The 17699-nt window shown below is 32.7% G+C and overlaps 1 protein-coding gene across 3 annotated transcripts in view; it reads left to right on the forward strand.

Annotated features, from left to right (window-relative positions):
- LOC127723222 (uncharacterized) overlaps positions 1 to 17699 on the forward strand; it is a 94760-nt gene that overhangs the window by 1185 nt on the left and 75876 nt on the right. For 2 of the 3 annotated variants that reach the window (XM_052229782.1, XM_052229784.1), the window contains exons 2-5: positions 2020 to 2703; positions 3276 to 3401; positions 13856 to 13978; positions 15120 to 15230. In XM_052229782.1, coding sequence (XP_052085742.1) covers positions 2031 to 2703; positions 3276 to 3401; positions 13856 to 13978; positions 15120 to 15230 — 1033 coding nt within the window. In that variant the 5' untranslated portion in view covers positions 2020 to 2030. Of the gene's footprint in view, positions 1 to 2019; positions 2704 to 3271; positions 3402 to 13855; positions 13979 to 15119; positions 15231 to 17699 lie in introns of all 3 variants that reach the window. The other variant, XM_052229783.1, reaches the window with a different exon arrangement.

Raw genomic sequence — 17699 nt, forward strand, 5'->3', positions numbered from 1 at the left:
TTGTTACCCCAGTCGCGAAAACAATCTAGAAATGGCAACAAAACAAACAGTGCACACATTTCTGCAGTCTCAGTAGCCTTATACACTACAAACCAGTAAAAGTCTGAAATGGTCGATATCTGTAATCGACTGTACTGATTTTTACTAGACCAGTCTGAATTGGTCTAAATTTTTACTCGATATTACTCGACCTCAATTTGAACCATATTCGATTGTACTGATTTGTACTTGACCCTTATCTTTGCATTTGAAAATAGTATGAACTATTTCTCGACCAGTCTGAAACAGTCTTAACCCATTCTCGACCTGTACCCGACTAAAACATGCAATACTTGACCAGTTCTCGACCTATTTTTTCAGTCTGAACCATACTCGACCAATGGTCTGAACAATACTCACCCAGTTTGAACCACACTTTACCAAATAACCTCTACTTTTTTAAATTTTAACTGTTAAAAAAACTTCCTTTTTTCTGACATGACAACAGCAATAATAAAGTAAAGATATATAAAACAGATTTTTATATCCTTACATGATTATCAGATTTATCAAATCGAGATAATTTAGGTTATCTAATTTTACAGTCTGAATCTTGTTAAATAAATTTTTTTCTTTTACCTGAAAAAATAAAATAACAAAAATACCGAACTCCGAGGAAAATTCTAAGCGGAAAGGCCCTAAGCAAATGGCAAATTCAAAAGCTCAGACACATAAAACGAATGGATAACAACTGCATTGAGCGTAATGAAACCTTATTAATGTGCTTCTTGTTTGGCATGTGTTTTTTTAAACAAAACTAAATTTTCCTAAATTCTTAAAACAAACCTGCATAGGTTTCATGCTTACATACAAAATTTAGAGCATGATATATTATATAGACATAGAAATAAGATCGAACATATCTTATTCTGTATATTACGGATAATATTCAGATGCCTGATATTATAAAGACAGAAGCGTTATGTTATATTTGTATTTCTCGTTTTATTTGTTGCAATTAATTGTGAACTTAGATTTTTAATGCATCGCTGTACAAGATAACGTGGTTATTTAAACTCACTTACAATACCTTCTTATTAAGAAAAGGCTTTAATTTTGAAAAGAAATAAACACAATAGTTTAAGATATAGATACAATGGATAAACGTTGATTCATGAAAAAAAAAACATTCGCCCTCCGGGATCATAATGGGAACTTCATAATTGGTAGTTCATTTTTTGGCAAGGTGAGGTTTTCGCATGACTTGGCGTTTGTCATTGTCAGTCAATCGTTGACTATTAACCTTTTAACTTTTCTATGCAATAACTGGTCCAATTGGACCACAAACATCCATGGCAAATTTAGTTTTAAATGTATCCAATGAAGATACGTCAGAAATGTCAAACAAATTTACTCTCTATTTTGACTGAAACTTTAAGACAACTCCTTGTAAGAATTATTTGCATTTCATGACTGGTATGGCTTTTGATTAACCCTCATTTATGTTTTGTTGTGAAAACAATGACACACAAGAGAAACTGTAAATAGCAAAAATGAACACCAGTATACAATATACCGAAAGGTCAACGTGGCCTCAATTACCATTCGCTTTCTAATAGAAATGATTGCCTTACAAACACATTTTTCAAATCAAATAGTGCATTTAGTTTAACCTTCCGTCATCTATAAACATGAAAACAACACTCTACAAATTTCATGCGTGTGGAGCGTTTTTTTCTCGATTTACCTTCATCAGCAAAGCTAAAAGCCGAATTAAATTATGTGACACTATTTACTGGAAAAAATAGAACATTATTTGCTAACAATTGATCATGTAAGTGTATTTTGCTTCCTAAGACATTTGATTTTTTATATATATCTGGGTAATGATTTCTCAACTGTTCGTGAAAAAACACCTTTTCATGTGTATATAAATACACACAGTCAAATGCTGAAATGAAGCATCTTTAATTAAATGTAAAATGAAGACCAATAGAAGATGACATAGATTATGTTAATTAACTTATATTTTCTTTTTAGAAGTTTACCAGATGATCATGGGAGATGATGGATCTGACGAACATTTGAAAATATTTAAATGCTTAGTTGATACAGGAGCAGATGTTTTGCGCAGCGCTCTTGAGCGTAAAGTGCTTAATAATAACGTCATCACATTTGAACAGTATTTGGATAATGTTAAACATCAGTTCTACCACCAGTGTGAGAAAAATAGAAATAAGCCATGTTGTTCACAAAGCCCACACGTCAACTGTAATGTAAACGGATATATGGACAAGAAAATATTTAACAAAGTGTACAACAAAAAGACTGAAGTAGATACACATCAATGTTTGGACAGATTTGAAGTCAAAGCTGGTATTTCAACTGATGAACTAGATTTAAGTGATCTCAATTTCTTTTTGTGGAACAGCAATACGTTATCGCTGCAAGAAAAGCAATCTATCCAAACCATAATGACCATCAGAAGTGACATTTGTCACCCGGAATCAACACATTGTTACTCAATTACTGAACTAGAAAATATTTGGCTTTCTTTAGAGGATGATATTTTGTTGTTTGCCGAGCCTTATCGATACAAGAAAATGGTTACATTACAAATAGTGACACTAAAAAAATACAAAGTAAGCGAGATAGAATCAAAAAGAATTATCAACGAAATGCACATCGAATTGGAAAAAATACTTCGTGAATTGAAGCTGGTAGGTTTCCGCGTTTTTTTGTTATTGTTTTTTTTTGCCTTTTTTTTACTTTCTTTAACCAAAAATAAACTTTACGCTCAAGCTTAAGTAAATGGAGTAATTATATTTTTATGTTCTTTAACTATTGGTTTTGTTTTCCCTTGATTCTGTTCGTCTTTTTTGGATATTGTTTTAACGAGAAGAAGTTGTATTTTAAAGCCTACCTTAATACGAATAATAGATTTAAAGTGCTCATCTCTAAGAGAACACCCTAAAGACAAAATTGCTAAAATAAATCCATAGGACAAAAACTCTTTTAAACGTATCTTATTTGCAAAATGAATGCAATTGCACTTAAGTTAATCGCAGATTGAAACATGTGTAACTTTAGTTGGGATTTTCATAAGACAACAGCATAATAGTTAAAAATATAAAAAGTACAATTATAATACGTTTATCTGGGACAAAGTGACTTGAAAAAATACTAATGATAATAACAAAAAACATTTATTTATACTTAATTCTGGAAAGAAATATCAACATGGCTTGCATCAAAAAGTTATTTTCATTTTAATTATTACTATCATTTAAAGGAAGTTCATACTAGAAATGATGGTACAAAACAACTTGTGAAGAAAGAAACTGTGGGACTCAAAAACTGCATCAAAGATACATATAACAAGACAAAATCATTCATAAATAACAATGTTCAGAGATTGACAGGTAGGTAGAAATTTTTGTTTCTCATAATAAAAAAATCAGAAACCAGCATTAATACAACCCGTTGTGTATAACATTTATGATAAATCTGTTTCATATTTGCTATAAAGATTGAACATCATTATTGAAGACTTACTAGGTAGCTTATGCTAATAAATTAAGGCAACATAAGTGTAATGGTTTCAAATATCGTTAATCGATTTAAAAGTGACCGTACAAGGTAACAAACAAACACTTACTTGACACTCACAGGGACACATTTCTTCAGCATGATAATCCTTTTATTACAAAAAACCTTGACACTCACAGGGGCACATTTCTTCAGCAGGATAATCCTTTAATTACAAAATCTTGACACTCACAGGGACACATTTCTTTTATTACAAAACTTAATGAGGAAGAGGTGGGTTACTGTGAGGGACCTTTAACAATGCAGGAATGTTTGTCTTCTCTTAAACATACGAAGAATTTCAAATCACCTGCTATAGATGGATTCACTGTTGGGTTTTACAAATTCTTTTGGAATTATAATAAGATACCACTGGTAAGATGTTTAAATGGAGCTTTGGAATATGGAAAGTTCTCTGTCACCCAAAGACAGGGACTCATTACTTGTAAACCAAAGGATTTAAAAAAAATTTTAGCTGAAGAACTGGCGGCCTATTTCACACTGCTGTGTATAGACTATAAGATAGCTACAGCAAGTCTAGCAAATACACTAAAAAGGTGCTGGTAAATATAATAAGCCGAACACAAAAAAGGTTTCTTAAAGGTAGGTATATAGGCGAATATACTAGATTTATTTATGATCTGATCAAAAAGATGGAGGAATATGACATTCCTGGACTTTTACTTTTAGTTGAATTTGAACAAGCTTTCGGGACAGTCGAATGGTCTTTTATATTAGAGACTTTACAGTTTTATGGCTTTGACCGTAAATTTATAAGTCGGATTTAAGCATGCTTCTGTGATGCCTCTAGTGCAGTGTTAAATAACGGATATATTTCAGAACATTTTTCATGTGCTTGAATTACTCAGTGCAGCTATTAAAATGACCCTGATGTTGCTGGTATAACAATTAATGACTATGAATCTTTGTTGAGTTAATATGCTGACGATTCTGCCCTAGTCCTGGATGGTGATTAAAAGTCCCTAAAACAGTGTTTACATTTTTGATAAATTTTCAGAATGTGCTGGACTTAGGTGTAATGTTGACAAAACTGAAGCCATGTGGATTGGGTCAAAAAGGATAGTATGGAAAACTTTTGCCTGACAAAAATTTTGTTTGGAACCTTTCTGGGAGATTCAAACTATTGGGAATATGGTTTGAGCTTGCTAAACTTGATAAGACTCTATGTAATTTTACAGTCAAGACAAACAATATCAAGTCATTGCTCAATAATTGGGCTTACAAAGAACTAACATTTGTTGGAAGGGTTGTAGTTATTAAAACCTTAGTACTTTTTGGCATGATATTCTGGTAAATTTTTCCAAGTTGCAAAATAAGTTTAAAGTTGAAGACAATACTGATATTCTGACCAAGTCCATATGGTCCGAGTACACAGTTATCGTCCTTTGATTTTCGTTGTCCACGAATAAAGTCCCTAGTGTGGACAGTGTGTTGCTTGCCAATTTTTTTAGTACCCCTTCCAAATGTATTTCTTCATGTTTTATGCCTCAAATAGCAAGTAGGGGGATGAAAATACACTGTAAACATATTTGGGTCATGAATTGTAAAGTAAAGTAGTGATTTGGTCCAGCTGAAAAAGGTTAAAAATTAGCACTTCGGAAGCTGTCAAAAGATTTCAAGACCCCCTTAACATAGAATTGTCCATATTTTGAGTTAGGGCCGATGAAGTTTTCTATAATTTTGATATAATTTGTCCCAAAAGTAGTACAACACACTGTAAAAATATTATTGAGAAAGCGCAGGTGGGATTATTTTTTATTTTCATTTATTGTCTAAAAGAAATGCACTACGAAATAACTGTACTCGGACCATATGGCTGATCCCAAACATCGAAAAAGGTGGCAATATGATTTTGAAGTTCAAATATATTGAAAATTGTATATTCTTTATTAATGATCTGGTGTCAGATAATAATACCTTATTCTAATATGGAGAATTTAAAAAAAAAGTATAATATCAATACTCATTTTGTAGAGTTTTATGGTATTATAAGTGTAATTTCAAATAGATGGAAAAGTATGATAGAAAGAAGCTCTAAATTTGATTATATCGATAATAAATTGGTAGATAAAATTAAAAAGGAACCAAAATCTTGTAAATTTTTCTATAATTTTGTTTGGAAGATAATAAAGCATTAACTTTATCTTCCCGTAATAAATGGGAAATAGATTTAAATAATTATTCAGATTGGAGATTGACTATTTACTCCATGCCTTTTATTATAACCAGAAAAGAGTGTTTACAAAATTTTCAGTTTATGATTGTTCATAGGATTTTATGTAATTCATTTTTATTGAAATGTTTATCAAAAGAAACTTAACTGTAGCGCAAAAGAAGTCATTTTAGGTGTCTGCGGATTTGTCAACAAAAAAATAGTTAATAATATTTTGTTGTTATTTGTACAAATGTACATGTAAGAACATATTGCCCACAAAATATAGTGGGATAGAATATTTAAAATATTGGATTAATATCTGTATGTTTCTTAACCCCTGAACAAAAATTAAAAATAGATCAGAAGTGGCAATTGTTAGAGAAAAGTAAAATCCCAAAAATACCGAACTCAAAGGAATTCAAAACGGAAAGTCCCTTAACAAATGGCAAAATCAAAAGCTCAAACACATCAAACGGATGGATAACAACTGCCATTTTCCTGACATGACACAGGCATTTTCTTATGTAGAAAATGGGGAATTGAACCCGGTTTTATAGCTAGCGAAACCTCTCACTTGAATGACAGTCGCATAAAGTTCCATTATATTGACAACGATGTGTGAACAAAACAAACAGACATAATAGGTAAACATGTCAAAATAGGGGCACAACAGTCAACTTTGTGTTATAATCTTCATCACTATAAAAACAAACAAAACAAAAAAAATATAAAAAAATAGAAGCAGCTTTTAATTTTCAAATGTAACTTAATTTTTTATAATTTGTGTTTAATACTGTAGTATGTAATTTCACATGTTTCCTCATTACACAAATTACAGAAAAAATACCAAAACAAACACTTAAGTGATCACATGAACTAAAAACGGTGCGATATTTGGTTATTGTCTCCTACGATGCATACCCCAACTGTAAAGCACATTATTGTGGGAATTTGTCAAATGAGGATACAAGTAATGATACAGCGATCCTCTCATGCTGACAATTCTACTACATCCTCAATTGAAAACGATACAAAAATTTAATGTGTTGTTAACTCTGAAAATCAAATAAAATTTTGTTATGTGTACTAAGTAAGTTTCTTTTAATTCTCTCATATAGAGAAAACATATCGTTTTTTTTTTCTTAACATAAATAAATGAAAACCCGGCAAACACTTGATATCACATGTTTTTAAAATCTTGAACTACGAATGCAGTGAGACTAGTTCTATAAAGACGATCCTGTTGGTATCTCATACTAAAAGTGACACCAGTTTATCATTGAATCATTGAATAAAAAAGTAAAGTTGATTGAACATATCGTTAGTGAACTGATATATAGAATAGGTACAAACTTCTTTTAAAAATTTTCTTATGCATACACAAAAAAAATTTGTACTCCCCTTAAAACAAACTACTTGAACTGAAGTCTCGAGCCTTTTTGATGGACAATAATTGGTTGAAATTTCACATCGAAAACATATGTGTTTGGCATGTTTGTCTTCCATTGTTTAGTCCCCTTTAATCTCCCTCAATTCAGAAAACATTATGAATACCATTTATTTCAGAATCTTAGGTGCGTTATATCTCAACTAATTTGACCTAAGTACAAATTAATAAAAAAATACGTAATTGAAGAACGTTTCCATAAAAAAAAATGAATACTGTGAAAGTACTTTTATTCGTGGGTATCAATTTTCGTGGTTTGAGCAAAAGTTCCAAGTTAGTGTGTTCTCAAATTCGTGCATTTTAGTTTTGTGAAAGAAAACAAAATTTGGTGAAGAATTTGAAGCCATCTGAAACGAAAAATAGTCATATATTGTTTAATAATATTTTTTTGGACATTGCAAAATAAGGTGTTCATTTTCACCAACTTGTTCGTCTTTTATTCCTGGCAACATTCATCAAATTTTTAATGAGATAATTGTTTTCTGAAATGACCCGATTCAGTTATTCTTACAAATGTTCTCGATTGACGGAAATTGCAAATTAAACATTTTAATTGTTGCACACGTGTAATCTGAAGTGATGCCACTAATTAACCTGATATTGTTTGTCAGCTGTTCAAAAGGAGTCAATTGGGCCATACACATATCACTTAAAGAAAACAGTTACATTAAAAACCTACAAATGTAGTTTTAATAGTTTCAATTGTAGACCTGTTGAATGAAATAAAAAATAGAAAGCCCTTAATGATTTTTTTTTGATTTTTCGTAAGAAAATTATGAGGATATAATATGAACATTTCATCATCGCATATCATCATCGGAAGTCTGACTTTTATCAGTCAATTCCAATTTTCGTGAGAATTAAAAGGGTTGAAAGTCATACTATTTTTTAAAATAAGTGGACAGAATCATGTCTGAAGTTGCATCTTTAGTTCATAGTGCGTTTGCTGATATATGTAGCCAAACCTACGGTAATTGGGATCTTTCCATGGCCTGATTTGGACAACAGTTCTTTTATTCCGTTTGACACTTAAATTCGTGGATAAAGCCATCGACGAAAACCACAAAAATTGGTACCCCACGCAAAAAATTACTTTCACATCAAGTGAAAATCATTTCCAGTTATCTGAAATATCTGAAATATCAAATGTATAACAAACTTATATAGTTACTTTACTTTGCTTTTTATCTGAATGCATTTGAAGGAGTGGGAATAGTCGAATTTCGAATTTGGAAAGTTGTGTTATTTTTATCGAAGTCACAATTTTTGAGATTATTGCAAAGTAAAAGTTACCATGATCTTTGAGTTCTGTAAATAAAATATAGGCGTCTGCTTCTCATACTTTGATGTAAAACCTAGATCTACAATTTGATAAATATTTATCCAAAGTAATATTGACGTACATCATAGGACGTAACCGGTTCTGTGGTCTTTAACAAGGTATACAAATGGTACAGTGGATGTACATGTATTTGCTTGTATTGCTACATAGTAGTCACGGGGTTTTAAACTTTTGAATTTCAGATTGAACCTTTTTGGAATTTGGGGTCCTCAATGCTCTACAACTTCATACTTTGTTTTACTTTTTTTTCTCTTTTTGGATTCGAGCGTCACTGTTGAGTCTATTGTAGACAAAACGCGCGCCTGTTTCGACTCTTTTACATACTTGGCTTTCCAAATATTCGGCTTTGACAGTTCCCGATGAAGATTAAAACAGAAACGCGACGTTTAATTTCTAAAGTCCCTTTTCAATTTATTTCAAGTTTGCCATCGTTATCAATGCAATGACATGCCACAAACAATCTATGTTAAACCCAGATCGACGTCTAGTCTCTAATCGACATCTGTCCCTCAAATCGACATCTGTCCCTCAAATCGACGCCCAATATGACATCATGTTCTCAAACCGACGTAAAATGTCATGTCATGTATTATCAAAAACGACGTAGTCTCAACTCATCGATGTCCAATATCATTTAATCATTTATTCTGAATTTAGTCTTTGTTTATTTTATTTAACTGTATCGTTTTGTCTTTGTGTAAAGCTGTATAAAAAAAATTAAATTCATATATCTTAATACATAACAAATCCCAACGATTTATTTGACGCATATGAGTATGAGAAGGGATTACAAAGAAGGCAGCATCCCATCCCAAACAATCCAGTAAATAAAAATAAAAGGACAAACATCAGCAAATGCCAATAAGAAAACACCGATATCTTATCACATGTTCATGTATGTTAATTTTTTTGGGTGAAAAACGTTTTTCACTGGTCTACGTTGTCTTATTCCTCTTTTATGTATATTAATTAATGACTTGTTGATATATAACCATGAGACAAAACGCAACAGACAATGATAACCGAAAGACATCTAGGAACAATATACAGTCTCAATCAATGGACAAAATAAAGATATACGGTCAATTGTTGAAACATATTATTATTTTGAGCGGCAAGATTTAAGATCTTCTATTTGTTACAGCCGATTTCAATGAGTGTGTAGGCAAAGGTAATATCTTTGGTTAGCTTGCTTGCTAGCTGAACCGTGAAGTCATTGTTAGGTTAGGTAAACTACCCTCCTTTAAGATTAGACTAGTCCGACAGATAACCAATCTATCTGTCTGCAGGACTAGGCTACTTAGAAAGGAGGGTAGTATACCTTACCTAACAATGACTTCACGGTTCAGCTAGCAAGCAAGCTAACCAAAGATATTACCTTTAGCTACACACTCATTGAAATCGGCTGTAATATGAAAAAAAATGTATTATGATTGTCCATGAGACAACTCTTCACAAGAGACCAAAATGACACGGAACTTAACAACTATAGGTCACTGTATGGCCTTCAACAATGAGCAAGGCCCATTCCACATAGTCAGCTAAAAAAGGCACCGAAATTACAAATGTAAAAACATTCAAACGAGAACACTAACAGCATAATTTTTGTACCAAATACTGAACGAAAAAAAATATGTAACACATCAACAAACGGCGACCACTGAATTACAGGCTCCTGACTTGGGACAGTCACATACAGAATGTGGCGGGTTAAACATGTTAGCGAGCGCACTACCCTTTTTTTCCCTGGAACAATGGTGTACATCATTTGCATTCGGAAAGTACTTGTATTAAATCAGGAATGCGACAGTTGTTTTTATTAAATAAACTCACCACAGATAACAGGATTAAAATCTTATTATTGCGCCAGACGCGCGTTTCGTTTACTAAAGACTCATCAGTGACGCTCGTATCAAAAGAAGTTGAAAAGGCCAAATAAGTACGAAGTTAAAAAGCATTGAGGACCAAAAATAAGGTAATCTACTCCTGAGGTAGAAAAGCCTTTGTATTTCAAATATTCAAAGTTTAATAATATATACTTGTGAAGTCAATGTGACAAGTCTGTGAAAAGGACGTCGATAAGTGAACAAACTTTAAAGGCGTCGATTCGAGGAGTTTTGAGTTGTCCGTCGATTTGAAATCTTATTTTATTATGGCATCAGATTTGAAAGTTGATTTGAGAAATGGACACCGATTAGAGACCTGACGTCGATCTGAGTCCTATATGAATTGTTTTGGTAATTAGCAAACAATTTCAGTTTATTCACGTCGGAAAATTAGATATCTCTTATGAGAAACATAAACATAAACATTGTTAGAACACGTTTTTACACCTTCGTTAGTTTGTCAATACACGAAGATATCATCCCCGGTATGCAGTTCATTGGATTTGTTATTGTACTAAAAACTAATGTTTCAACTACGTTAGGGAAGATTGATCTTAGGTAGTTTATCTAATACATTTTGATGGTCATGCTTAAATTTCCAGGGTGGCAAAACCCCCTGCCAAAAAATTGTAATATTAGGGTTCGAAATATATCTTGTAACATCCATTTAGGTATCATTTTTATCGTTTTTGTTTCATATGTACTGTATGAAGAAATGCCCTAGGCAACCAGAGCCGGCTGATAGATACTTACCTAGAATTTTATTTACAGTAGGGTACATATTTAAAAGTAGAAAAAGCGGGACAAGTGTGTGTGGTTAACGTGCAATAAAAATAACACACATTTTAATAACATTTTAATAAAGACCAAAGAATGAAAGCTAGTCATTGTCTGTGAACGCTAGTTCGACTTTTCTTGTGCAACTAAGATTCAATAGTTTGAGAACAGTTTTTGCGTTTACTTGCCCGACATTGTCCGTACGATGGACGTGAAGCATGGCTAATCCACATAATCTGTCCTCGGTCATTGTTGATCTACACCATATTTTTAAACGCCGAAGGGCAGAAAAGATCTCTCACATGAGCAAGAACCGACCGGCAATGTCAATAACAGCTTCAAAATGGCATGAATATTTGGGTACAGGTCCCGATCAGCATATGTAGTTGATTCTGTAAGCGTCTTAACAATCTCTAAATTCCATCTGGTACACTTAGCCATCTATCTGTCGATTTCTTGTACCAGATCATATGGATATTGTAAATCATTCATGTACTCTGTTTTCATATCATGAATAGTTTCCGGATTTATCTTGTTTACTAGATATGATACGAGGTAATTGCCATATAAACTTACCTTCAGTTCTTCTGGAAATCGAGTATTTAAATGTGAAATATTGGCGATAGTAATCAGACAGAGAGTTCGATGAATAACGTTGTTGAAATAAAAGTACAGAAGCTGCACGTCAACATTAATTAATATTCGTAGTATGCATTACTTAATTGTTGAATAATATGAAAATGCCAGGATGTTTTCTACCCCGCAAGGCCTGCATGCCTATCTTTTTCCATTTTCTTTGTTTCCCTCTTATCATTTGTTTTGGGCATTATCGGTAGTTACGGCCCTTATGTTACAATTCGAGGACATGTTGATCAACAAAAAACTGGCATTCACATGGTAACCAACTGTTCTTAGGCTTTCCTACTTGTTTCATTTTTCTTATGAGGCATATTTTATACTGGAACTATAAAATATAAAATAGCTGGCGATATCATATACTTTTGATAAGTTTTCCTCTTTAAAGATGATTTCCATACAATGAATAATTCAATAATAAAACGTTGACTGCTGCTATAAAAAAAAACTTGAAATTAAAGATAACCAATATACAGTTAGGGCTACAACATATCTTGTCTTACATTTAGACGATATGAATAAGGATATGTTGATATGTTGATGAATATCTTATGACTTAATAATAGTTTAACTTTTCTTCTAATAGTGAACTTTCCGTTTCAAAGGTATCAACATCATAACTTTGCCTTCATATACGATTTTTTAGGACTAGCATTCCAAACCTTAGATGATTTTCTTTGAATGAGGAAAGTTTTGTACAAGCAAGATATTGCATTAAGGGTTTTGATATTTAAGTTGAAGTCTTTCATATAAATTTTTACGGATACACACATTAATTTTTCACATATGTTGTGACACAACAACATTATGAATAACATCACCATATTCAAAATTCAAAACCATGACCGTTCTGATATGAACTAAAATTAAAAAAATGGAAATGGGGAATATGTCAAAGAGACAACAACCCGACCAAAGAGCAGGTAACAGCCGAAGGCTACCAATGAGTCTTCAACGCAGCGAGAAAATCCCGAACCCGGAGGTGGTTCTCAGCTGGCCCCTAAATAAAATTGTGTACTAGTTCAGTGAAAATGGACGTCACACTAAACTCCAAAACATATAAATGAACTAAAATTAAAAAAAAAACATACAAGATTAACAAAGGCCAGAGGCTCCTGACTTGGGACAGGCGCAAAAATGCGGCGGGGTTAAACATGTTTGTGAGATCTCAACCCCCCCTTTATTTCTAGCCAATGTAGAATAAAGAAACACATAGCATTACGCACAGTAAAATCCAGTTTGAAAGAAGTCCGAGTCCGATTTCGGAATAGGTAACAAAAGAAACTAAGCAAAATGACAATGATAGACAAATGAACAAAGGACTACTAGCAATTACTGACATGCCAGCTCCAGACCTCAATTAATGAGGACCAAAAATGAAAATCAAGTACAATCACTCCCGTTAGGGTTTTAGTATCATACAATCATAACACATATGAGAAGAACATAACCCTTGTCATGCCAACAACTGGTTTTAGAATAAATGTGTTTATTTCTGATGCAAAGACCCTATGAGTGAATCAATAACAATACCAAAATATACAATCCTTAATGACCTGACAACAGTATCGTAACTATATCCCTTCCGAATAAGTCTGTTTAAAGGTTTGGTTAACTTTTGAGGTGAATGCCGATATTTTTGTGCTTTGTAAAGAATATTACCATAAAAAATTGGATGTGAAATACCTGATCGTATAAGATGTCTGCATGTTAGTTTATATTTACGAATGATGTCCTTGTACCGATGTTACAATTTAGTAAATGTTTTGACTAGTTTGTGATATCGATACCCCTGGTGTAATAATTTTTCAGTAATACTGCATACTAAAATTTACTTGAATGAATAATAACAGCAGCAAACAAAATATTCTTTGGATTTGTTGTGGTGGGTTTTTGGCCTATTCAATCTGTGCATGTTTCTTAAGCAATGACACAACGTTCCCGAAATTTCCACTTTTGAACACCGGTAAACTTATGTTGCCTATTAAAGTGAGTTTGAATTTAACAAAATAGTATGTTTATAGAAAATAACCAAGGACTGACGACAAGATGCATAGAGGAAATAAACACTACAGTGACACAAGAGAGTAGCAATACAAGGCTTCACAGCGAAGACCAACGCCGTGCAATTGATTCAAAGCTGACAGGTATTTCTTGAGTATGATTACAAAGTAGAGTAACATATCAATAGGGAGATTACATACGTATGACTTTGACTTCAAATGACGCCTTCATGAAAGGAGTTGTGGGTTATATGTTGACGAGACAAGACTCAATGGTTAAAAACCGAAAGATATCATATATGGTCTAGATGATGTTGTTGTAAAGGATCATGTATATATTTCAATTTCGATATCCGTAAAGTGAACATTGAAAATATGAAATAAAAGATCTCTAGAGAGATAGACGACCCCTAAGGGATATTCAAATTCATTAGTCGAAAGTAAATTGGCTAGGCCAGTGCAAAAAACCCCAACAAAAACACAAACAACAGTCTTCAAAGAAAAACATAAAAAAACTAATGACTGAGCAACACGAACCCCACAAAAGCTGAACGCAGGTTTTCCGTAAGGGTAAGTTGATCCTGCTTCACATGTGGCATCTGCTGTGTTGCTCAAGAAAGTACAAACTCGAGTAGTCCCATTCAGTGATGTATTTGTGAGGAACACAGGACGGGAAAGTGGCTTTGGCAATTGGAACAAATGTAAAAAGGTGGAGAGTTCAAATTTACAGCCTGGAACCCTGAGCTTAATGTTTCCGTGTAACAAGGCAAACATAATAAGAAACGCAACCTTTAAAATATAGCATTATTTGGAAGGAATAAACTGCATGTTCTGGCATTGCAGGGATTTTGACATTGAAAAGAAAAATTCACATTGGGAAGCTGAACTCATACCTTTTGTCGTTATTTTTGTTCTCAACTGACACTCCTTGTCAATTGTTAATCTTAATTAGGATATGAAGCAGACTGAACTTTATGGGTCGTATTCCCTATTGAAAGCGCGATGAGATAGAGGCCTTCAACATTTTTTAATCTTCCCTAGAAACTCCCGTATGCACATGATGCAGTCGCTATGACGAAGAGCACAATTGGCTCCCATGATTGATATGGACGTGTGTATGTTTGTGTGTAAGGGAGCAACATCAGTGTACAAGATAGCTAATTTGTTTATTTATGAATTACACTAATTATTTGTTTATCAATAGAAAGTAGTACAATAACTGTTAAATATCGATCTGTATATGTTATAAATGTCTGTAGCTTGTTATCTTTGCAATTTCTTAAAGAGTGTGAACATAGAGTTTGTCAAACGGTGATTCGGTCCAGAGGACACTTGGAGGACAAAATAATCGAACAGCAAAATGAAATAAGGAAGCATACTGTGGAAATCAACGCAGGTATCTTGAATTATGCTGTATCGCTTATATAACCCATACCTATATGTAGGACTCTTGAACCGCGATGGTACTCCGAACCGCGATGTTCTCGCTGATGTGCAATGGTTTGATGCTGAATTGCGCTGAAGTACGATGGTGGCATTGTGACGCTATCTTGTTGATAGCTACGCCGAAGTGAGATTGTGGTTACGCTGATGTGCGATGGATTACGTAGACTATATGTTCAATTTTTTTCATGTTCAGTGACTGAAAATGTGAAAGTTGTGAAAAATGCAATATAATCAGGGCTTAAAAAAATTATCACCGTCGGTGGTTTTTACAGCGACTGAAAAAAATGGAATGTTTTTTTCATTTCTAACATGAATACAAATAAATAAATTTTTATTACAACCGGAAACTGGGAATAATTAGTAAGAGAGGGGAAAATTAGCTTCTGTAGCAGATCCTTATCTATATCTATAGTTTTGTTTGTTAACGTACGATGGGGCTTGGAATTCTCTAACTATAAATGGGCCCGCAGACAGACTCTACCTATTATGATATTACGGTAAACGTGAAACTCATGAGAGCTGGGAGCTGAGATTACTTTAAGACATATAGTTATCTCAGATGAAAGGTAGAAAGTAAAGATGAACTGTTTACGCAGAATAATTTTCACATGCAGTAAATTTAAAGATAACGATCTCTCATTTAGTATGAAACTGTAACAGATGACATATATAGACCATCGCACATAAGCGAACAGACCATCGCGCTTCGTGAAGACCATTGCACTTCAGCGTGACCATCGCACTTCAGCGTCCCCATCGCACCTCCGAGTACTACATATATAATTCAATTTACCATATGTACACAAAACACTTCCAATCTGCAGTTCTAAAGATATAACTATATATGGCTATTTAAGAATGTATTGCTTATAATTGTGGCAAAATTCTGAATGTTATATTAAAGAGTCTCATGATATCAACTTTACTTAATGATTTATTGTTCAGACAGTTCAGATAATGGAGCGTATTTATCTGACGATATCGGAATTAGGGTATTTAGTCGAATTTAAACAGGAAGTTGTGTTAATATTGAAAAACCGACACGAAAAAAAAAAAAAATAAACAATGTCAAAATGTGCAGGATTTTATTTAATCTTTATTTTGGTAGATTGATGCAAGCATACGATCTGTATTGTGTCTTAAACTGTTAGAGGCAAATAATGTTTAACGATTATATTATATTAATGTGTAAACACGTTAGTTACGAGCTATGAAAGTGAAGTAGTTCGTTCATTTTTCTGAGAAGGTTTAAAAAATTTCGAACAAATATACTTTACTGTGGGTTAGCATTCGTTAGCAGTCAATATCCTATCATTTAACAACTGTTGGTTATATTGATAATTTAGAATCTGCATTAAAACTGGAGCACGAATGTTGTGTTAATTTATTCTTTTGATGCGTGATTCGTATGCAAGAGTAACTATATCTATAATTGTATCCATTTGTTTTGAAACGTTTACAATTATTATTAACCAATATAAAAACACCTTTTATAATTCTTTAAATATTATTTAGTTACATTTTAAGTTACTGAGTTTGATGAGGCAAATTACTGTGAGAGTACAGATAGTGCATTTGCCTGAAACTTTTCCTGGAATATTTTAATTTTAAAGCCGCATTATGATAATACACTATATAAATAGTATTCTGTCTGCTTATAATTTGAGGTAAATTATTCAGGTAAATAATATACGTTTCATTTGACACCTGTAGTCATGCTGCTGTCAAGAATACAATGTTTTAAGTTGTTGTCCGCTTCATCTAACATACACCAGCATTGATCGTTCTACTTGTAAAAATATTTATTATTTTAATATTGTGTAATTATCATGTCAGAATTCAAAGCAGAAAATTGTCTTCATTTATTTGCATTACTTGATTCTCTAAAGACAATTACACGTATGCTGTGAAAAAACCCCTAAAACAAACACACACAAGATACACATACACGTAAACACAAAAACAAAAACAAAAAAAGAACACCATAACCACAATTTTATTCAAGAAACTTGAAACTTATGAGAAATGCTTTAGTGAGAAATTATGATTGGAAACATCAGAAATTTGTAAAAAGACTATATATGAAAACCGAATTATATTATCTCACCATAATGATAAAATGTTGAGAACATTAACCAGAGCTATCTTACATTAAACACAAATAGGGGCTAGCAAAAATTTATAATTGGATTTTTACCAACGTTAACACAAATTTCCACTTAAAATGAATGTTACTTTATTCAACTAAAGGGACTTAGTTAGCCAAATCTACTAATTTTATTTGATATTGTGTATTTATGATAATTTATAAACATGCTAGATAAAATAATAAAATTCGTTTAATAGTGTACCAAAATTTAATGAGCCAGATAAATTATTTTTTTTTTATCTACGAACATTTTCTTAACTTGACATCGTG

This window comes from Mytilus californianus, unplaced genomic scaffold (genome assembly GCF_021869535.1).
Source record: "Mytilus californianus isolate M0D057914Y unplaced genomic scaffold, xbMytCali1.0.p SCAF_13, whole genome shotgun sequence".
Classification (NCBI taxonomy): Eukaryota; Metazoa; Mollusca; class Bivalvia; order Mytilida; family Mytilidae; genus Mytilus; species Mytilus californianus.